Genomic DNA, 24,529 nt, shown 5'->3' on the forward strand with positions numbered 1-24,529 from the left:
AGTGATGTCTCTGATATGCTGTCTAGGTTTATCATAGCTTTCCTTCCAGGGAGCAAGCGTCTTTTAATTCCATGGCTGCAGTCACTGTCTGCAGTGATTTTGGAGCCCAAGAAAATAAAATCTGTCACTGTTTTCTCCATTTCCCCTTCTATTTGCCATAAAGTGATGGGACCGGATGCCATGATCTTAATTTTGTGAATGTTGAGTTTTAAGCTAGCTTTTTCACTCTCCTCTTTCACTAAATATATTTATTTCTTTGTCTTTTTTTCTTCTGGAATGTAAACTTACGAAGGTATGTAAATTCATGAGAGTGTGCTGGTTGTTCTTCCCTTATTAGAATGTGTTATGCCTTGTGATAGCCCCAGCACTTTGAACTTAGAGCACAGAGGAAGCAGTCAGTGATTGGTGAATGAGTAAATAAGTAAAACTTTCTCTCATAATCCATAGTACTTATTGTCTATTCCGTAGTTTTTTGGTCATTAATTTTGTTCAGTTTAGCATATTTTCTATTATTTTCTTTTGGTTTCTGTTGCTTTCTATTATTTTCTTTTGGTTCAGTGTCTAATTGTTTCATTCCTGTAAGACATTCTCTGTGCTCCTTGATGGCAGGAGTGGGACAAATACATCCTTTGTATACCTCACAGTACAAGGCAAATGGATGTAGGAACTTGTTGAACTGAATACATTTATTTACTCATAATAAATTGCTAGAATCCAGTTTGCCTTCAACAAAATGAGTGTTTTTAATAGATAAAACAGTGTATTTCTAAATAAAATAGGATTTGTTTATAAAGATGGAAAATTTTTAGAGATGTTTTGTTGTACTTATGGTGAATTTTGGTAACTGTAAGTTGTGCAAAATCTCTACACACAATTTGAGCAAAAGAAAAACATCAATTTTCAGTGAGAGGTAGATTTCATACCTTGAAATTTTAATTTTTAAAAAGTCTCATGCTATAGTTTTAAAAAAGAATACACAAGTAAAATCTGTACCTTTTATACTTGCTATTGCATATATAAATATGTAAATATTTTTATTATAAGTACTTTATTCTCATTCTAGTATATCATTCAAGAGTTTATATAACTTTTTCTTATTCATTTATTTTCCCAGTGGATTTTTTAAAACACTGCTGATACACTATGAATTTATTTCTACTCATAGATTTGATATATTGTTGGAGATAAATTTCCAGTAATGCACTGTCAAAGTAAATATTTTTAAAATTATTGAAACAGTACTGTGAAATGCTTAAAAGGAAAAAAATATAAACTATGAAAAAGTTTTGTTGGTTCTTTTCTAGTTCCTGTGGAAAGTTATTTATTTATTAAAAAGATTTTTTTCCTGCTTTGTTTCAGACCAGTCTATCCATATGGGGATGGGGAAGCCTTGGCATTGTCCTTTCTCTAATAACATTTGGACCCTTTGTAATATTTTATTTGGCATTTTATATCCTCTGCTTTGTGGGTGGGTAAGTATTCTCAATGATACTTTTATAGTTTATGTCATGTTCAGTGGTTCAGAATGGAAACATGACCGTGATACCGCAGTAAGAAAAAAAGCATGACCATGAAAAATGGCAGTATGCTTTGTGAATGCTGTTATTTTTACCAAAGTTAAAAATAGTAAAATTAAGATACCTAAAGAAATAAAAGTATCAATAGTTATGATTTGTACCAGCAGTAGGGGTAATTATATTAAAAAATAAAATTTATTTTATGGTGATATAAACTTTTTTGTATAATTTGAAAAGTTAAGAATTTTTTATTTTTGGTGTTCTGTAAAATTTTTAAATACTTTTGTTGAAGTTCTGTGAAATTTTTTAGATAAAGCGAGATATAGATAGGCTGTAGAAGAACCACTAAAAACTCTGGATTAAACATTAAGGCACATGAAAGGATCTGAAATTCCAAGTTCATTTTATGTCGCAAATTGATCTGTTATTCTGTTCCAAATTATTGATCTCATTGAAACTTGCTGCCGCAGTAAGGGGACTTCAATTTATATATTAACAGGCATCCCCAAATCATCTCAGGATCAGTTAATTAAGCATTCCCAGGTTACTCAGTTACAGTCAATGAGTATCATAATTCCTGAGTCAAAAATCTGTCTTATTTTGGCTCTCCCTATGAAGAACGATGGTCCTTTCTTTAATGTAGCTTTATATAGTTTAATGCCTTATGAATTTTAAAAGCAAAAGCAGGCTTTTGTATATATTAAGTAAAATAATTACTATATAAAATAAAAGTATATAAGTAAAATAATATAACTGAAAGTCATCTAAGTTTTACTGATTTTTTTCTCATTAAATTTTAAAAATATGTTTTTGTTCTTTTGCCTACTTAACATGCAAGTCAGAAGAGAAATAATACATTTTCTTATGGAAGCTACCAGGTGTTTTTTTAATTGGGGATGGTTTTGGCTAGTCAGACTTAAGTTTTTGAGTTCTGCAATTTACCTGTATACAGTGTTGATAATGTATATATTGTGCTTGTAGTCAAAGCTAATCACTTATTTTGTAATGTAAAGAAAACCTTTGATGTTTTTTCTTTTTTCCTTTTGGATTGTTATTTTAGGATACTTTAAATACCAGTGTGGGTTATTTAATGGCATTCCGTTACGGCATTCCGTTATGTTTGGTCATGCAGTTTCCTACAGCACCTGCTTTTTCTTAAACCTCAAGGCTGAAGCTATGAATTAGGTTCTAAGATCAGGCTGTTCTTAGCTTTCTTTCCTACTGTCACACTGTGGTGCACATTTTATCAGTCTGGTTTATGATAATGTTTTTAGAAATACATTGTTAACGTAATATAAGCATTTTATTGTGTCTAGGTAAAACTGAAATACAAGACCAACTTGATTCTTAGTAATAATGTTTGATACAACACAGATATGTGAAATTTACTTATAATTCTGTGGCCAGTCTTTTAAAAAAGAGACAGACTTGAGGACATAAATTGACTTGAGTGTATCTGTTTCTCCACGCGCCTCCCTGTGCTGAAGAGCAGTAAGGTAGCAGATAGCCACAAAAAGCAGAGGACCTTGAAACTGCCTTTCAGTAGCTGAGGCTGACTATGTTTAATTTTTTGCTTTTTCCTCTTGTCACTGTACTCTTTCAATCATTGTAAGATTACTATAAATCATTATAAAGTTAAAATTTAATTTTTGTTTATGGATTTCCTGTCCACTCAGTAGTGCTTCAGTTTGTTTGGTCAGTTTTAAATGTAGGAAATGCTGATAGCATTTAATCAACACTTAAAGTAGGTCTAAACCAGTATTTGTCTTACTTTGACTCCATAATTGTTTTAAAAATAGCTTTTTGGGATATATTTATGTTCCTTTTTAAATTCCAGACTTATTTCAAATGAATTATAAATTGGATCATCTTTTTTCTGTATAGCCTTTGTTTATATTCCTAGTGGCAAGTTCTCTCTCTCTCTCTAATTAGTTAACAGACCTATAGAAATACATCTCATTTGTCTTCATCCTTGGTTATTAGCTTGCCTGCTTAATTAATGAAGGCTTATTATCCTAAAGTTCGAAAATGTTGCCTGAGATTCTTATGAAATAATATTGAATGAAAACTTGGAAAGGCATTATTGTATAAATTTACAAAATGTTTATGGTGTTTTTAAACTTCAAAACTTAACAAAATCTGTCAATTCCTTGCCTTGCCAAAGTCACAAACTGACTTTTTAGTGCATAATAAGCCATCTATTAAATCAGAAAAATATGTGTTAAATTGTAATGAAATTTTGTTTTGTATCTATAATTAAATTTCTTTCAGGGGTTTTGTTGTTACTCTCCTGTTTGGAAAAACAAACTCAGAGAAGTACCTAGAGCAGTGTGAACATTCATTTCTCCCTCCAACATCAACTGGGATTCCTAAGGTAAGAAGGGTAAAGGAATGTAAAACCTTAAAGTCCTCCTGTGTGTAGTGTTGATAATGTGATCGCTTTTACATGGCTTGGCACATTTTGCTATAGTTCACTAATGCTCACTACAAATTTATGAGAGACTGCTGATCAGGCTTAGAAAATGCATGTTGGACGTTAAAAGTGAGCATGCAAATTTGAGGAAAAGATAAAAATTTGGAATCTTCTCCTGCTGTCTTAACATAGAATTTTGATGCATCACACCATCATGTCATTGTCAATTATTGAAATGTTTCCATACTAGATGTAGGCTTCAGATTCGCAATGCCTTCAGTTACTATTGTGGGGTTGTAATGACTTTTCTTGTATGAAGAGAAGAAAATGGTCTGGAGTCGGTGCCAGTAACTGAATTTTATAATTATTAGCATGTCCATTATGTGCTAATATGACTTTCATATTGATAGGTAAATACAGTTTTTCTAATACTTAGTGTAACCTTTAAAATAATCTCTGAAACTTACCTCTGCCTGCCTTTAAAACTCCTGTTAATGTGTATTCTCTGCATTTGCTTGCACCTTTTTGAGGTAATGAACCTTTTCTTTTTTAACTGAAGTATAGTTGGCTAACAGTGTTGTATTAATTTCTGCTGTACAGAAAAGTGACTCAGTTACACACAGACATGCATTCTTTTTTTAAATGTTCTTTTCCATTGTGGTTTATCCCAGATTTGATACAGTTCCCTGTGCTATACAGTAGGACCTTGTTGCTTGTCCATTCTAAGTGTAATAGTTTGCATCTTCTACCCCAGAACTCCCAGCCATTCCCTCTCCATCCCCCCTTCCCTCTTGGCAACCACAAGCCTGTTCTCTGTGTCTGTCATTCTGGTTCATAGATAGGTTCATTTGTGCCATATATTAGATTCAATATATAAGCGATACCATATGGTATATGTCTTTCTCTTTCTGACTTACTTCATTTAGTATGATAATCTCTAGTCACATCCGTGTTGCTGCAGATGGCATTATGTCGTTCTTTTTTATGGCAGAGAAGTATTCTGTACTCTACACACACCCCTTTTATTTAGCTGTTGATGGACAATTTAGTTTGTTTCCATGTCTTGGCTGTTGTGAATAGGGCTGCTGTGAGCATAGAGGTGCATGTATCTTTTTGAATTACAGTTTTGTCCAGGTATTTATGCCTAGGGATGGGATTGCCGGATCATATGGTAGCTCTATTTTTAGTTTTCTGAGGAACCTCCATACTGTTTCTCATAGTGGCAGCATCAACTTACATTCCCACTAACAGTGTGGGAGGGTTGCCCTTTCCCCACACCCTCTCCAGCATTTGTTATTTGTAGACTTTAATGATGGTCAGACTTTAATGATGGTCATTCTGACTGGTGTAAGGTGGGTGGTACCTCACTGTAGTTTTTCTTTGCATTTCTTTGATAATTAGTGATGTTGAGCATCCTTTCATGTGCCTACTGGCCATTTGTATGTCTTCTTGAAGAAATGTCTATTAAGGTCTTCTGCTCATTTTTCATTTGGATTGTTTGACTTTTTGCCTTTTCTTTTTGAATCATTTCTTAGCCATCCATAGTTTCTATTCATTTGAATGGAACATAGAGAGGATGATGCAAAATATTTTAAGAATTATGATTTTAAACAGCAATAAATCATAGTCAAGATTGGCTAAATCTTTATGGTCTATTTTTTGGTATATGGTATAAATAAATAGTGATTTTGATTTGCTTTTTCTCAAATGATTTATATTTTATGAAAAAATCTTAGTGGTTGCATGGGATAAGTTGAAACTTATGTTTTTAATGTGCATTTGTGCTTAAAAATTTTTTTTTTTTCTGTTTATGACTGTGCTGGCTCTTTGTGCTCTGTAGGCTTTTCTCTAGTTGTGGCACATGGGGTTACTTTCTAGTTGCTGTGTGCGGGCTTCTCATTGTACATGGCTTCTCTTACTGCACAGCCCATGTGCTCTGGAGTGCGTGAGCTTCAGTAGTTGCAGCATTTTCACTCAGTAGTTGTGGCTCTCCGGCTCTAGAGCACAGGCTCAGCAGTTACGGTGCGTGGGCTTAGCTGCTCCACGTCAGGTGGAATCCTCCCAGAACCGGCATCAAATCTGTGTCTCCTGCGTTGGCAGTTGTATTCTTTACTGCTGAGCCACCAGGGAAGCGCTGGTTTGTATTAATTAAAGAGTATCCAACTACTTTTTACCGTATTTCCAGGTCACTGATGTTTCTGAAAACTATAGACAAAAGAAATTAATATTGTTTAGTTGCTGAGAACCATCCCTTAGTAAAAATTAATTAAAAATATGTTAATTTGGCAGCTGGTATACTCCTTTGGGCTGGGAGGGAGAAGGAAATGGGGGTGTGTTTAATAGAGACCATTATTAATTTGCCTCACCTGAAACACTAATTTATGGTTTTAAACTTTCATTGAAATATGATAATAGTATACCTGACATTTTCAGTGTCTCACATTCTAAATAATGTTTGCTGATTATTGTTACTGAGGATATCTAGTTTTGTTAATTTGAGACATAGTGTTTGCTTGATACCTGAGTCTCAAGAAATAAGGTTATTTATTAGCTTGAAGATGATGACAGGGATGTTACAGTGAATATTTAGTTAGAAATAAGCTATAGAGATTTTGAATCAAGAAACTATGCAATAAAACATTATGATTCCCTTTCAGTGCTTAGAAGAAATGAAACGGGAAGCCAGAACTATAAAGATTGATAGAAGATTGACAGGTGCCAATATAATTGATGAACCTCTCCAGCAAGTGAGTTTCAGTATGTGGTATTTGAATTCCATATATTGTATGCTGGGTGCATTTCTCTTGAAATACTAAGAAATAATTTTGCTATTTATGTAATATGCTGGAAATTCATTATAATGCTATTCTTGGATTCTCTATGTAAATTTGGTACCTTATTTATAAACTTATTTATATGTGTTTGCTTTGTATTAAAGCCTTTTGGTTGAATTTACATTGAGAAAAAAAGTTTTTACTGACATCTGATAGTGTTTCTAATTGTTTTAAGAGTTAAAATGTTGCTCTTCAAAAATTTTTGTTCTTCATCTGATGACTAAGCTAATGGTTTGATAAGTCAGAGGTTTTTCTACTAGTTTTGCTACTTTTTAAAATAGATATTACTGGCTTCATTCAAAAATACTTTAAAAATTAAAATTATTCTCTCCCAAAATATTTTCATTGATGCTCAGTTATATGACTATTGCAAATAATGCGTACCTTAAAATTCTAAATATTATTTTATAGATAAACCCTTATTTAGTTTATCTGATTTGCAGAAAAATTATACATTACATTGTATGATTTGCCATTTATTGGGTAACAATGCTGTTGACACTATCACTGGTATTAGAATTAAGTGAATTATGTCATTTTTGTCATTTGACTGCAATGAATCTGATTATACTCTCAAAGAAAACATTTTTTTCAAGATTACTAGGATCTCTTGATATTATTTTACATCTCATTCCATCAAACTAACTAAAACTCTTCATTGTATTTAAGCACTGGAAATTAATGTTTCTGCAAGCTCCATCTTTAACCTGAATTTGGGTAGGGCTTCACCATAGATAATTCTTTAATTTAAAAAAAAATTAGGCAGTGGATGAATTGGGCTAACAAAATAACTTAACATTTTTTGAAATGCTTTTTAGCATATTGATGCTCTTGTAATGAAGATAGTTAGGTAGAGAATAAATGAAAATTTCACATAATCTTTTTAAGTTTTAGTTTGCCACTGTTACTTTTTAAATCCTTAAAAACTGTATTTTTTGCTGTATTTCTGTTTTAGGTTATCCAGTTTTCCTTGAGGGATTATGTCCAGTATTGGTATTATACACTAAGTGATGATGAATCTTTTCTTCTTGAAATTAGGCAGACTCTTCAGAATGCACTCATTCAGTTTGCTACTAGGTAAGGTCACTGCATTGTATTTATGCAGAAAAATTTAAATATTGTTTGTATCAATAGGCAAAATAACTTTTAAATGGAAGGAGAAAATTGGTTATTCCAAGGTAAGTAGAGCAGTAGATTGTTATTGTGGGATAACTCTTAGTTTATGGAACTAGAGCCCTGAAAAGCCTTTCCTCTTTTACAACCGCAGAATGTTTATCTTGACTAATCCCTGTTTTCTAAGTCTGTATACAGTCAGTGTCTTCCTCAGGACCCAGTTGTCCAATCATGTGACAGTTCAGAGTCTTTCATCCCGCTTATTGATAATACTTTTTCCCCTCTTACCCAGATACTCTTTTTTTTAAAAAAAATTACAATATCATTCTTTTATTGTATTGTTCTGGAAATAAGATTTAGTACAGTTAAACTCAAAGTAAATACTGAACCAAGGTGGCAGGGCCAGACAGTCAGAACATGATTCAGAAATCTGCCAGTGGAAGATGCTCTTGGACATGATTAGGAGGTGTCTCACTGTCATAGAACAGTAGGGCGGGGGAGGGTTCTGAAACATAAGGCAGGGTCAGGTCCTGTACCTTAGACGTTGAGGAGCTTGGCTCAGATTGGTGTAAGGAATGGTTTGTATTCTGATGCCAACCGACCGCTAGAAACCTCAGAAGGTTTTTGTTATTGTTGGCATTTTTAATATTAATGTTTATATAAATAATATATGAAATATATAAATATGTGCAAACACAGATGCAGTGTGTGTGGTGTGCATATATGTCTATATATATTTGTATGTCTGTGTGTGTGGTAAAAGTAAATGTAAACATACAAACAGGATGGATCCCAATCTTCTAGAATCATTTCCTCTGGAGTAACAGAGGAAATATTTGTTTGAACCCCATGCAGTTTACATTTGTCTTCTATTGGAATAACTAGAGTCTCTTTGACAGTTACCTGGCCACAGAATAGTACCAGACTAGTTTCTGGCAACACAAATAAGCTAGCTTGTTCCTCCTTATTGGTCACACCTTAGCATGGTTCCTGCCAATCTCCTACTCAAGCAGGGCTTTAGTAATAAACAAAGTACTAGGAAAAAAAATCCCAGAGTTACTGCATTTCCACCCTCTTGAATAAGTCTTTGCTTGGCTTAGACTGAGAACCCATGCCCCATAGGTGCTGTTCTGACTAGATTGTATGAAATGAGTGGGAGCAAGAGACAAAATGGCTAGAGCAAAATTGGGAGCCACTGATCCCCACCTGGAGATACAACTTAAGATGCCCACAGACTTGCAGGGAAGAGGTGCAGAGGAATGGAGTGGCAGAGCTCATGTCTTGGGGAAAGCAAGGTGTCCTTGCTTGGCTTCATTTAATCGGCCTTGCCCTGGGCAACCGTACGCCACACATGGGCTCTTCATTTCCCAGGGAACTGCATGGGCTTGATGGGCCGCAAGTTCTTGTGCAGTGGGAATGGTGCAACTCCACAATAGCTCTTCAGAGAGTCCCTCCAGAGGGCTGATGATGCCCAGAAGCCTGATGCTAGGGGATGTATTCACTACCTTCTCCCCCTCCTCCATCTGGGGAACTTTTTTTTCATTCCAAAGGGGCAGAACTCCATCAGTAGTGTCCTTCAGACTTTCACAGGAGGGTAGCTGATGGTTACTGAGGTCTGCACACCTGCAGTCTTGGTGTTGCTGTTGAAGGGATGGTCAGGCTTCACTGGAGATGGTAGAACATCATAGCATCTCCAGATCTTTACCTGGGCTTCATCCTGCTTGGCAGCAACATCTGCCTTATTGAGGCTAAGTCTGCACTACTGGCAGCCACAGTTGATCAGTGGCATCCCGTGTAGTCCATAGAGTCCCAGTTACTTGCTTCTGCACATGGTGAAGCAGCTGTCAGATTCATAACCATTATCTTGTAGCACCTGCATGTTGTGCTTCAGCTCCTGACGCCCACCGTGCCCGTGTTGGCTTCTCACCAACCAGTGAAGCCATCCTCCGGGTCCATGTACTCTTCCTGTGTGGGATTAGCACCACCTTGTAGCCATCCATGGCGGTGGTTCTGGGGGATAGATTGGGGCACACTGAGGTTCCAAAGTCACCCCAGATAGTCTGCTTTATTCAAGTGCTGTGAGAAGAGCTCAGTGTAACTGCCCACTTATCTTAGGCACATACCTAATGGAGTCCTCTTAGAAGAACTCAAAGGAGCAGTTGGTGGAGAATATTCAGTTTATTTATTTACTTTCAGAAGAGAAGTACATTTTAATGAGATTTCCTTTAAGAAACTTTTCTGAGATATACTAAAATTCTCAATTTACAAACACCCCCTTATATACTGCCTAAGTATTTTGGTCTATATCCTTGTATTTAAACTACTTGATTTTTAAGGGGCCATTTCATGTGCAGAAATTATTTACATTTGAAAGAAAGGATTTTATCTTTGGGTAAGTTTGCTGTCTTTTTTTTTTTTTAATAGAAGATTTTTCTACCCAGTACATGCAGTGATTTTCCTACATGCCTATGGCCTCAAGGCAGGAGGCTGCATTGCTGTGTCACAAGTAGGTTCTCAAATCTGAAGGTGTTATTCTCTAGCCAGCCCCTCTTCTTCCCCACTTAGGTTCTTAAAATGTACTTTTGTACTTCTGAGAGTCTTGGAGAGTAGAGCTTTGCCCTAGGGCTCTTTCTTTGTTTTTGTTTCTGTCTGAATAGATATTTCCAGCTCATGCTGCCCTGTCAAGACTTTTCTTCTATAATTTAGTTGATCTTAAGGTTTAGAGTGGAAGATGAATTCCTCAGCCTCCGGTCACTGAGGCAGGCTGCAGTAGGTTTCATAGTTTGAATTTTAACCTTAGATTGGAGCCCCTTCTCTTTTATGATTAACAGCAAATATTTGGAAAGTAGCCAACCATAATTATGAGTGTAGATGCACTGTGGAATATAGAAAATATACTGACATATAATCAAAGAAGTCAGAAGTTGGATTTTATGTCCTTTAGTCCATATATGTAACATTATTGCATATTAGGTATTGTTTAAGATCATTATTCTGAATCCGTTGGTCACTGCTTTTTATAGTAACACCTTTCCAATGACTTTTTCCCCCCTCTCTGCAAAGATGGGAGTAAGAAGAGTTCATTATTCTTTTGTCTGCCTGCTTAAGATTATATTAGAATATAAAAAATTTTAGACCTAGAAAGAATTTTGAACTAGTAATTGGAAGACTTGAGTGAGTTTGTATCCTCTTCTCTAATTTAGCTATGGGACTGTGAGCAAGTGTTCTAAATTTTTTGGATTTTGGTTTTTCTCATGTGTGAAATAAGTGTCATAAATACCTGCCCTGTACTGTATTCCTCACAAGATTTTGGTCTGGAGCAAATTCATGTGTTCTTTTAATTCATATTTTGTGTCTACTTTGCCTCAGCCAGATGCTGCAGATACAGCAGTGAATGAAGCAAAAGTCCCTGGTCGGTAGAATGTAATGGAAACAGTTCATGTGAAAATGTTTTAGAAACTATGAAGAAATTTAGATATTTAAGTTTTTATGTCACCCTTCACCCATAGTTTCACAGATGAGGAAGCTAAATTACAGAAAGATTAAGCAGTTAGTCCAAGAGTATCTGTTGAGTTGGGGGCAGAGTAAGAATTAGAGTCGTTCTTAACAGTCACTATCCTGTCCCCCAGTCCCTACCAGATACATTGTGATCTAGATTATCATCTTAGCTTCCCCCACCTGTCATATCACTGCAGTGCTTTGCCTGTTCTTTGATCTTCTAACTACCTTTTCTTTAAACTTCCTGTTACAGTTTTTCTTCCCCCCTCTCTAGCATTCTATTATTGTTCAATTGCTCAGTCATATCCAACTCTTTTGTGACCCCATGGATTGTAGCCCACCAGCCCCCTCTGTCCATGGGATTCTCCAGGCAAGGATACTGGAGTGGGTTGCCATTTCCTTCTCTACTAACGTTCTATGCTCTCAAGCTAAATATTGGGTGATATAGGAAGAACCAAGTTTCTTCCTTCCTAGACTATCTGAATTTTGTCTTTGCTTGGTTGTTGGCCTTAAGTTTTGGGGCAAATTAATCAGCCTCTCTTGAGCTTTAGTTTCCTTATTCATAAAAAGCTGATAATGTTACTTTTGAGACTGCTTTCAGGCTAAAAACGATATGATATAAAGTCTGTAGCATATAGTGAAGCTCAGTTAATGTTTGTGCCTTCTCAATGAATGACTTTATTTTTGTCTTTCATTGGCTTTTTCTAGTAAAGCCATACTAAAATATATGTCTTCGCAGGGACTCCTTGACTATTTCCAATGAGAATATCAAGAAAATTAAGTGCTTATAATCATTACTTGAATATTTCTTGAATTCTTATTCTTGTCTGCTGTGCACTGTGAAGCGTATGTTATCTCTTCTCTCCTTCAAATTTCAATCTTGTAGTTTTCAACCGGGGGCCCATGAAGCCTTGAAGATTTAAGCAAAATTTTCTGTGCCTTTTTTTTTTCTTCTGAGTGGTTCCATAGATTTTATTTTCAAAAAGGGCCTGTGAACCCCAGAAAGATTTAGAACAACCAGATTCTAGTGTTCATATTTATTTGGCACCTTGAGGAAACAATCACAGAATATCGGCATCAAACAAAATGCCAATTTTGTTATAACAGGAGGGAAAGGATATATGTAGAGTCTGAAGTTCTGGTTTTGAGCTTTAGTTTTGTTATTTATTAAGCTCTATGGCACGGGAAATAGATGGGGAAACAGTGGAAACAGTGTCAGACTTTATTTTTTTGGTCTCCAAAATCACTGCAGATGGTGACTGCAGCCATGAAATTAAAAGACGCTTACTCCTTGGAAGAAAAGTTATGACCAACCTAGATAGCATATTCAAAAGCAGAGACATGCCTTTGCCAACTAAGGTCCGTCTAGTCAAGGCTATGGTTTTTCCTGTGGTCATGTATGGATGTGAGAGTTGGACTGTGAACAAGGCTGAGTGCTGAAGAATTGATGCCTTTGAACTGTGGTGTTGGAGAAGACTCTTGAGAGTCCCTTGGACTGCAAGGAGATCCAACTAGTCCATTCTGAAGGAGATGAGCCCTGGGATTTCTTTGGAAGGACTGATGCTAAAGCTGAAACTCCAGTACTTTGGCCACCTCATGTGAAGAGTTGACTCATTGGAAAAGAGTCTGATGCTGGGAGGGATTGGGGGCAGGAGGAGAAGGGGATGAGAGAGGATGAGATGGTTGGATGGCATCACTGACTCAATGGACGTGAGTCTGAGTGAACTCTGGGAGTTGGTGATAGACAAGGGAGGCCTGGTGTGCTGCGATTCATGGGGTTGCAAAGAGTTGGACACGACTGAGCGACTGAACCGAACTGAGCTGATGGCACTGGTGGTGCAGCGGTAAGAATCCACCTGCCAGTGTGGGAGATGGTGGTTTGATCCCTGGGTTGGGAAGATCCTCTGCAGAAGGAAAGGCAACCCATTCTAGTACTCGTTTGGGAAATTCCAGGGACAGAGGAACCTGGCGAGCTATTATAGTCCATGGGTCACAGGAAGTCAGACATGACTTAGTGACTAAACAACATGACCTTGAATGGATAAGAAACATAAATTCTTTGCATCTAGTGATAACCTGTATCTGCTTATCAGGTTGTTGTTAAGATTAAATGGCATCAGATATGAGAGAATACATTGTAATGCTAACACGTCATCCTAACCATAGTACCTGTTTCTAGTAGCAGTTTGGGGAAGGAAACCTTCCCAGGGAACTCTTTAGTTCTATGTGCAACCTGGGCATTAAGCTGGAACTTTAGGGGTTGAATCTGTGATAACCTGTATATTTTTAATTCTCTCTTCAAATAAGATAGCATGACATTGGAGAGAAAGCCCTGGGAGATCTGTATTGTAATTCTACCTGTACCATTAAGTTATAGTATACTTAGAAAATTTCCTAACATATCTGTAAAATACTGCTACTGATACTTGTCACAAATGCTGAGTTGTGAGGGGCAAATGAGATGATATGCATGTAATATTTCATAAAGTGTTTATCAACCAATCAATGATTTTTTGAGCAAGTTAGTTAACTTTCTGTGCCTCAATCTCAGCATCAGTAAAATGAGGTAATTTTCTCATAGGGTTGTTGTAATAATTATATGAGAGAAAAGAACATGGAAACAACATAGGAATCTGGCACTCCTTGGAATATATGCACACAGATTCTCTTGTCTTCTTAGCTTCATTGTTTTTTGAGGGGGAAGGGCAGAGGAAACAAAATTAAAACACATGAAATGGAGAGAAAGTGGTTATTTGGGTGGTATTTAAAGGATTTGATCTAGAGATAGAATGGACCAGAGTACCTGATCAAAACCTGATGTGGATTGAGGCCAAAACTGGACTTCAAGAATGGGTGTATAGAGGTAGAGGTTAGTGGTTAATTGTATATTTTTATTATTCTTACACCATACTGTTCACCCACTTTAAGTTGTTGGCTCTTAGTGTATTCAGAATTGTGCAGCCTTTTATCACAGTTAATTTAAGAATGTTTTAATGGCCCCATCAGGAAACATGGTATCCACTAATCAGTCTCTTCCCATATCCCCTACAAGGCTTCTACCGCTAGGTAGTCAACTATATATTTTTTCTATGTCTTTATCGACATTTTACATGGATGAAATAATATATGATCTTTTGTGACTAGCTTCTTTCACTTAGTGTAATGTTTTCAAGGTTCATCCTTGTTGTTCAGTTCAGTTCAATTACTCAGTCGTGTCCAACTTTTTGTGACCCTGTGGACCACAGCATACCAGGCCTCCTTGTCCATCACCAACTCCCGGAGTTTACTCAGACTCTTTTCCACTGAGTCAGTGATGCCATCAACCATCTCATCCTCTGTCGTCCCCTTCTCCTCCTGCCTTCAATCTTCATCCTTGTTGTAGCATATATTATTACTTACTCCTTTTCGTTGCTGAATAATTTTCCATTGTATGGACATACCATGTTTTGTTTATCCATTCATCAGTTGGTAACCATTGGGGTTGTGTCTATTTTTTTATTTTTATAAAGCATGCTACTGTGAGCATTCATGTACATGTTTGTGTAGACTTAATGTTTTCATTTCTCTTAGATGTATACCTTGAAATGAAATTTCTGGGTTGTATGGTAACTCCTTTTAATCTTTTGAGGAACTGCAAACTTTTAAGAAGTGGCTGTCCATTCCTGCCAACAATGTATGAGTGTTCGAATTTCTCTGCCCCTTTGCCTGTACTTGTTATTGTCTGGCTTTTAATTAAAGTCACTCTCCTTGGTCTGAAGTGGTATTTCATTATGGTTTTGATTTACCTTTCCCTGATGGCTAGTGATATTAAGCGTCTTTTCTTGTGCTACTTAGTTATTTGTATATCTTGCACAGAGAATGTCATTCAGAGCTTTTCCCTGTGTTAAAACTAGGCCATTGTTGACTGTACTGTATTGCTTCCTGGTTTTGTAAATACAGTTTTATTGTTTGATTGGACAGTTGTGCTCATTTGTTTGCATTTTGTCCATGGCTGCTTTTGTGCTATAGTGGCAGAACTGACTGAGATGATGTGGCCTGCAAAGCCTGAAACATTGCTGTTTGGCTGTTTAGAAAAAGTTTGCATCCATTAAAATATTCAGTTCAGTTCCGTTCAGTTGCTCAGTCATGTCCGACTCTTTGCGACCCAATGAATTGCAGCACGCCAGGCCTCCCTGTCCATCACCATCTCCCGGAGTTCACTCAGACTCACGTCCATTGAGTCAGTGATGCCATCCAGCCATCTCATCTTCTGTCGTCCCCTTCTTCTCCTGCCCCCAATCCCTCCCAGCATCAGAGTCTTTTCCAATGAGTCAACTCTTCACATGAGGTGGCCAAAGTACTGGAGTTTCAGCTTTAGCATTATTCCTTCCAAAGAACACCCAGAACTGATCTCCTTCAGAATGGACTGGTTGGATCTTGCAGTCCAAGGGACTCTCAAGAGTCTTCTCCAACACCACAGTTCAAAAGCATCAATTCTTCGGCACTCAGCCTTGTTCACAGTCCAACTCTCACATCCATACATGACCACAGGAAAAACCATAGCCTTGACTAGACGGACCTTGGTCGGCAAGTAATGTCTCTGCTTTTGAATATGCTATCTAGGTTGGTCATAACTTTTCTTCCAAGGAGTAAGCGTCTTTTTTCTCTTACTGTTTGCTATTCTCAAATATTTACAGATTTTAACACACCTAAAATCATACAGTGTACAACTTCTTTGTAGATTTCTTAATAATTAAGAAGTATTATTCAAGAAACAGGAAAAGTATTGGAATAAAACTTATACAAAGAATTTGTACACTGTATGATTTTAGGTGTGTTAAAATTTGTAAATATGTGAGCATGGCAAACAGTAAGAGAAAAAAATAGTAAAATATTAACAGTGATCTTTTGATTGTGAATGTATGGCTAATTTATGTCTGATATAGAAAAATCTAAAGAAAGAAATGACATTTTACAAAATAGGCATGCATTATTCTTGTAGCCCAAGACAGGAACATTTGGTGCTCAGCACTAAAAAAAATATATCTAGGATGACTTTTTTCAACTAAATTTTTTTCCCTGTTTTTTATATTATTATGAGCACATAAATAAAAGAATCCTTTTTTCAGCTATATATGACATGTTTTGTACAGACAGCCATTGTATCCTTACTTCCTTGGGAAGTTATCTTGAAGTTAGTGCTTAAATATGGTTGTTTTTGTACATAATGGGGTAGTCAATACTCAATAGATTATTGTTAACTGAGTTTCCATTTATGACTTCTTGGTAATTTTTTTCCCACAGAATTTAATGTATTTCACTGTTGGGTCTACGAATGTTTCATTTATCAGATAAATTTTACTGAAAACCATGTTTATTAAAATACTTAATAACATGAATTTAGTTTTTAGTACTTAACATTATACTTATGCACACTTAGCCCCAGGTTGTTATTTATTTATTTTTTTCATGTAGCTTAAGGCTTCCAGCTCTGTGTTTTTTATACTCAACCTCTAAAATAGGTGAGTGTGCTTTATGTGTGTTCTTCTAATTTTTTCTTTATATTTGGAGATTGAAGGTCTTTAGAACTTCCACATGGTTGACCTCTTTGAAGCACTGGTGCCAAAGATGTAGAACTGGATGGATTTCTTATGTGGAGCTGTAGTTCACTGAGTACCATTTCCATACTATGGCTATATAAAACTGCAGGCCCAGATTTCTCTCCATTTCTACCAATTTGTTTATAACTTTTATGAGTCAGAAGATTTCGTGTAGTTCAAGGTGTAGCAGATAAACTGAATTGAAACTCAGGAATCCTGTTTTTGTTTTAACGAAACTTTTATCTCAGTAACTAATCTGGAATAAATAATTTACGTTTTTGGTTTGTGGTAATTCTTTCAGATCTCTTTCAGTTCTGAAATACTGAGATTCCCTGATTGGTTATTACTAATCTTGATCTGTTTGCCTTCACTCAATCTCCTCTTCAAAACACTCGCATTCTCTATCACACCCCACATTTTGAATACCATTTGGAGAGTTATTTTTTTAGATTTAATTTACTTTGGGATTAAAGTACTTCTCTGGTCTGCTGTTTTACTGGTAGTAAATCTTAAAGTAGGATGATGATTAACTATATTTAAACCTTTTATTACATTTCTGCATGGTCAGAAAGGATGCAAGACTCCAAACATTTAAGATATTTACTAGACCAATCTTTTCCCTGTAGTTAAGCAGTTTTGTATCAATGAAGCTTGACAGTTTTTTGCTTGATTATCCAAACTACTGCTTTTCTCTATAGAATACTAAAACAATATATTTGTAGTTTTGTAAGTCCGCTACTTTTAAGTTCCCACCATGGTTGATTTTAAGCTGTGAGCATAAAGTCGCTGCATGTGGGCTTGGGAGAGAGATGTGCTCATTTGGCTCTCCCCCTGCAGTGCATGGGGCTTCCCAGGTGGAGCTAGAGGTAAAGAGCCCACCTGCGAATGCAGGAGGTGCCAGAGACATAGATTCGGTCCCTAGGTCAGGAAAGATCCCCTAGGGAAGCGAATCCCATGTGCAGAAGAGCCTGGCGCGCTACAGTCCATAGGATAGCAGAGTCGGACTTGACTGAAGCGACTTAGTGTACACGCGTGCTGCAGCCCGCAGGGGGAGGAGGTGCAGCTGAGGGAAGGGCGCAGACTAATCAGGAACCATAAACTAGTGAAACTTGTGTCCGCATGGTTGCTAATTGAGCTCCTGTGAAAGAGTGATGCTCCATGTATTTTTGAGGACTGTGGTAGAGAGTGTTCATAAGTTTAATGTAAATTTAGGAATGTTGTGAAAAATCAGTTTAATTATTTTATACTCAGTCCTTATAACTAAATTCTTGAAGTAGTTTTTAAAAGGGAAGCAAAGATGCTCTAGGGAAGTGGTTATAGTAACTTGAAATATTTATGAGCAAATTGAGACTGGAAGAAGGGAAAGTCTTTAAATGGATTTAGAAGCAAGTTTACAATTCTTTGCTTTTAAAATATTGCTCAAATTCAATTTTAGGCTGAAGCTTTTGATGCTAACAAAGTACTCCCTCAAGGATTCTTAAGGATGGAAACATGTAAAAGTTTATGTATTTTAAAGAGTATATATCCTTTATGATAGTGAATTCTGAGGGGGTTAACTGTCTGATTCAGTGACTCAAGGAAGGAATTTTTTTCTTTTACAGATAGGTCACTCACTTTTGGCAAAAGATGGCTTTGAGTCAGGTGATCATAAAATCTAGTGGAATAGAACTTCTCAAAATGTCTTCAAAGATGCTTGTCAAAAACTACCCAGTAAAACTAGGAATTTTGCTAGTGATTTTTTAAAAAAAATGTCTGATATTTCTTTAGAAGGTAAAAGACCTCATTTAGGAGATTAATACATATTATTATATTTTATGCAGTTGGTTATTATATTGCCCTTATTGATATATATTTTTTAAAGCCTTTATATGTGATATGTGTATGAGTTTTGATATATATCCACACATATACAAACATGAATGCTATACAGTGTATATACTATGCAATATACTGTGTCATTCTTAATGTTTTAAAATAATATCTTAGTAATCATTCCTGTGAAAAAATAATATAGCATCAGGAATGAAACATTTATCACAGGATTGTTTCTGTGGGAAGATCAGCTGACTGTTTTCATTTTAACATGAAGGACCTTTTCTAGGACAGTGTTCTGCCAAGTGTGTGAAGACTGCCTCTGCTGCCCAGCAGTCACCCACTTCTTTAGTTAGGCAGGTCTACATGATGACTACATGGTCAACTACGGGTTGATCATGCTCATTCCCTTCTTTGGCTGGTTCCCATATCCTTACTTTCTCTGTTAAATGGTACTCATTCATCAGTCATGTACTCATTCATCAATCATAGTACTCATTCATCAAGATTTTTTAAATTCATCTTTTAAATTCATGACGTAGCACTTCTGCACTTAATTCACTCATGACATAGCACTTAACTTCTGCTTATTTCTGTGTGTGTGAGTATTGTAAAGAAATTGTAAACTCTTTTTGGAATGGTACGAGTTCTGTACTACTGTAGTAGAAGTTCTCTTTAGTTAGCCAGTCCATTCGCTTTGTACGACATACTGACTCATGCCCGTAGCATTAAAGCTAGGCTGATAGACTACTTTCTTGTACTTCTGCCCATTTCTGTTCCCACTTTCTGAGATTTAAACTTATCAAAAGTCACTTGTATTAATAGATTCTTGGGCAAAGAAAGTTTCATATAATAGGTCTGTGGTGTGAGCTGAACATGGATGAGCAAGACAGTTGACTCTGTTAAAAAAGGAAGTTGTACCCTGGTTATACTTTTTATTATAATCATATAATTTAATTTACTCCTACCTATTTTGAAGAAATATGAGTATGACGGGGCATTCCTGTGAAAATGAGGTCACTTGCTTTGGAATTTACTCAGAGCAAGTTGCTAAATGATTGCAATTGAATTAGGTGTGCAAAAGACAACTACAAAATACTGGTGAAAAGCCTTGAAAGACTCTTACTCTGCATTCAGATTTCTTAACAAATGTCCTTAGTTGTTAGGTCATTTAAAAGAAACTGGAAACCATAACTTCTTCAGTGTGAGAATGATTTATTCAAGACAAAGGCTACATTAATAACACTTAGCAAAATGTTAATCAAAAGGTCTTGTCTTACATCAAGTGATTTATATGATTGAAGTTAAAATGACATACATTCATGCTTCCCTCTTTTGATCAGATATTTTATTTACCCATTATCACTTTTCCATGTACTGTGTTCCTGTGTGCCTGCGTATGTGTGTGTTGTATTTGGGTAATCATAGATTCTTAAAGCTGTAAGTGTCCCTAGAGAAAAACAGTGGGATGTGATATGACTTGCTGAATTTCACAACTATTGAAATGGTGTGTCTTTTACTTGAATCAAGGGCATGTATGCCAGTCCAGGCCTCTTTATAGAAGTCTTTAATTGATTTTGATGTGTGTTTTGTATTCCTGAAGATATGCTGTATACTGCTTAGAATAGATGGAACCAGTGAAGCAGTTTTGTAATCCCAGTCTCAGCCCCATATTTGGGACATTCATTGCCTTATTTAGGCTTTAGCATTAAGTAGCTTTGGGTTTTAGAGAGGGAAAAAGAGCTTCTCAATCAATGTGTGTCCTATTTCAGAGCTTTAAGGAGTAAGGAAGAAGCTATTCTAGGTGGTTCATGTGACCTTTCTCCAGGTATCTGTTAACAGTGCTCTGACCCTGAATGAGAAATCAATAAATCAGTATGTATTGAGTGCCTCCAGTGTTTAACATATTATTTAGCCATTGGGAACAACACTGTGAATAAAAAAAACACAGTGGAATAAAACAGATGAAATCCCTGACTTACCTCAGCAATTGAATTATTTAACTGCAGATTCTAAGTGCTGTAGAACTAAGCACTGTAAGCAGAGATCTCTAGACCTGGTGTGAAGGAGTACAGCACAGGGTGGGGGTCAGTGCAGGGTGCTGTGTGTGGAACCAGCATTTTAGATAAACTCGAAAGTATACGTGGGAATTGTCAGGGGAATGTGGAGGAGAGAAAGTAAATTTGTAGGGAGTAGACAGGGTGAGCAAACTTGGCAGAGGAAATAGTCTGTCCAGAGGCACTGAGATAAGAACAGAACCAAAGAGGAAGGAAGAGAGCGAAACAGACAATGAGGAAGTAAGCAGGGACCCAGATATGCATGATCAGGGAGTCATTAAAGTATTTTTAAAGCTCTTGTTTTGTATTATCATATTTGTATTTTTAAAAAGATCACTCTGGCTGCTCTGTGGAAAATAGAATGAAGGGAGAGACAAGAAAGGACATGGGAGACCAATTAAAAGGCCAGGAATAAGATGCTGGTATTAGAGGTGAAGATAAGGCATGCCTAATATATATTCAGAGAGGTACACTTAATAGTTTGACTGTTGCTTTTGTTCTTCGAGACTTCATTTCTTATTTGCATTCCTAGTTAACCATTATAATTCATGCAATCATTCTATCAAGATATATAAGCTACCGGAACCTACTGTAAATTTTATTTTTGGGGGGTAGGGTTGAATATATTCCTTATTCTCTTGGTCATATAGGAAGTATGCTCTCATTTTTAAATTCAAGAAATGAAAGCTTCTAAGTAGTAATAAAATGAAAGTGTAGATAATAGGATTTATTGTATAATAATCTAGATGTTTTTACTAGAAGACATGTGGGGAAATATTTTAAACAAAATGAAAAAGAGCCTTGACTGAAGTCATGATTTAAAAATAATAGTATCAAGAACTCAAATAGAAAGCTATTTGTAGATCAATAGAAGGAAATGTGGCTATTAAATAAATTGAATGATTTTTAAATTTATGTTTATATTGTACTTGCTATATATTAGTCATATGCCATAATTTTAGGAAGTACTTCACTGTCAACAAAATGTTTTCAAATTATAAGATAAATACTACTAGAAATCATTAGTAGATATTTTCCTAATTTATAAGTGGACAGTCATGTATTACTGTTCTTCTTATCTTCCTTACCTAGAATAATTCCTTTGAATTGAGATTTACATTAAATTTGGATGTATTCAGTGAAAATAAGTCAAGCAGAGGGAAAATAATTACCTTGGACAGGGAATACTATTCTGCTTCCTGTTTTCCTCACCTCAATGTATTTGTATATTGAAAGTAGAAATCTGCATTTAATAATTAAAATAATTTTTTATATTTACATTATTAACTTCCAGTCATGTTAAATATTACTTTTACATCCTTTTATATCTTCTTCAAATGTTTCATTTACATCTTCTAAGATGTATTGAGATAGGTTTTAGAATGCCTTCTAAAATTAATGAATTTATTTTGTTTGAAATTCAGTAAATTCTATAACAGCACTATACCTGAAACAGAACACATACAATTTGAAAGATTCTGCTTCTAAATTTGTGAAAATGAACCTTTTATGGATTAAATAAATTTATGGTCTATACCAAGTAAATTTTGTTCTTATACAAATTTTCAAGATTGGATGATTTTGTACAAATATTCATGTAAGGATTTTTTGAAAGATGCTTACACAGATAGTGCTTTTCTCTTTAAAATAAGAAACAAAGATTCTAGAGACTTCTAAGTCTAAGTATTTACGTTTTATGTTGAGAATGAATATTGCTATTTAGTGTATTCTTATATATGTGGCTCATATAGTCTAATGATACCCCCTCTGCAAATCTGAGAGCTCAGGTTACCTTTAATTTTATTAAGTTGACTTGTATTTCATGTACGTACAATTTACTTTCCATGTGTATAATAGATTATAATTGCACATTAAAAAGTATATTAATGTTAATAATTTGTTTTTATTTGAAAGCAGCCGTCTGTGATATTCCTCAGTGCTATTACCACATTTATAAGATTTTTCTCCAAAAATAGTAATCAAATTAACTTCAGTTCAGTTCAGTCGCTCAGTCGTGTCCAACTCTTTGCGACCCCATGAATTGCAGCACACCAGGCCTCCCTGTCCATCACCAACTCCCGGAGTTCACTCAAACTCGTGTCCATCGAGTCGGTGATGCCATCCACCCATCTCATCCTCTGTCGTCCCCTTCTCCTGCCCCCAATCCCTCCCAGCATCAGAGTCTTTTCCAATGAGTCAGCTCTTCGCATGAGGTGGCCAAAGTACTGGAGTTTCAGCTTTAGCATCATTCCTTCCAAAGAAATCCCAGGGCTCATCTCCTTCAGAATGGACTGATTGGATCTCCTTGCAGTCCAAGGGACCCTCAAGAATCTTCTCCAACACCACAGTTCAAAGGCATCAATTCTTCAGTGCTCAGCCTTCTTCACAGTCCAACTCTCACGTCCATACGTGACCACAGGAAAAACCATAGCCTTGACTAGACGGACCTTAGTCGGCAAGTAATGTCTCTGCTTTTGAATATGCTATCTAGGTTGGTCATAACTTTTCTTCCAAGGAGTAAGCGTCTTTTAATTTCATGGCTGCAGTCACCATGTGCAGTGATTTTGGAGCCCAAAAAAATAAAGTCTGACACTGTTTCCTCCGTTTCCCCATCTATTTCCCATGAAGTGATGGGACCGGCTGCCATGATCTTTGTTTTCTGAATGTTGAGCTTTAAGTCAACTTTTTCACTCTCCTCTTTCACTTTCATCAAGAGGCTTTTTAGCTCCTCTGCCATAAGAGTGGTGTCATCTGCATATCTGAGGTTGTTGATATTTCTCCCAGCAATCTTGATTCCAGCTTGTGTTTCTTCCAGTCCAGGGTTTCTCATGATGTACTCTGCATATAAGTTAAATAAGCAGGGTGACAATATACAGCCTTGACGTACTCCTTTTCCTATTTGGAACCAGTCTGTTGTTCCATGTCCAGTTCTAACTGTTGCTTCCTGACCTGCATACAGATTTCTCAAGAGGCAGGTCAGGTGGTCTGGTATTCCCATCTCTCTCAGAATTTTCCACAGTTTATTGTGATCTGCACAGTCAAAGGCTTTGGCATAGTCAATCAAGCAGAAATAGATGTTTTTCTGGAACTCTCTTGCTTTTTCCATGATCCAGTGGATGTTGGCAATTTGATGTCTGGTTCCTCTGCCTTTTCTAAAACCAGCTTGAACATCAGGGAGTTCACAGTCCATATGTTGTTGAAGCCTGGCTTGGAGAATTTTGAGCATTACTTTACTAGCATGTGAGATGCGTGCAATTGTGCGGTAGTTTGAGCATTCTTTGGCATTGCCTTTCTTTGGAATTGGAATGAAAACTGACCTTTTCCAGTCCTGTGGCCACTGCTGAGTTTTCCAAACTTGCTGGCATATTGAGTGCAGCACTTTCACAGCATCATCTTTTAGGATTTGAAACAGCTCAACTGGAATTCCATCACCTCCACTAGCTTTGTTCGTAGTGATGCTTTCCAAGGCCCACTTGACTTCACATTCCAGGATGTCTCTCTCTAGATGAGTGATCACACTATCGTGATTATCTGGATCGTGAAGATCTTTTTTGTACAGTTCTTCCATGTATTCTTGCCACCTCTTCTTAATGTATTATGCTTCTGTTAGGTCCATACCATTTCTGTCCTTTATCGACCCCATCTTTGCATGAAATGTTCCCTTGGTGTCTCTGATTTTCTTGAAGTGATCTCTAGTCTTTCCCAT

At 36.3% G+C, this 24,529-nt stretch overlaps 1 protein-coding gene across 1 annotated transcript in view; it reads left to right on the plus strand.

The window, feature by feature from the left end:
• Positions 1-24,529, plus strand: part of SNX13 (sorting nexin 13) — a 147,878-nt gene that overhangs the window by 48,110 nt on the left and 75,239 nt on the right. The window contains exons 2-5 of the mRNA XM_018047351.1: positions 1,360-1,472; positions 3,789-3,891; positions 6,588-6,677; positions 7,720-7,841. Coding sequence (XP_017902840.1) covers positions 1,360-1,472; positions 3,789-3,891; positions 6,588-6,677; positions 7,720-7,841 — 428 coding nt within the window. The remainder of the gene's footprint in view (positions 1-1,359; positions 1,473-3,788; positions 3,892-6,587; positions 6,678-7,719; positions 7,842-24,529) is intronic.

The sequence above is a fragment of the Capra hircus genome, chromosome 4 (assembly GCF_001704415.2).
Source record: "Capra hircus breed San Clemente chromosome 4, ASM170441v1, whole genome shotgun sequence".
NCBI classification, from domain to species: domain Eukaryota; kingdom Metazoa; phylum Chordata; class Mammalia; order Artiodactyla; family Bovidae; genus Capra; species Capra hircus.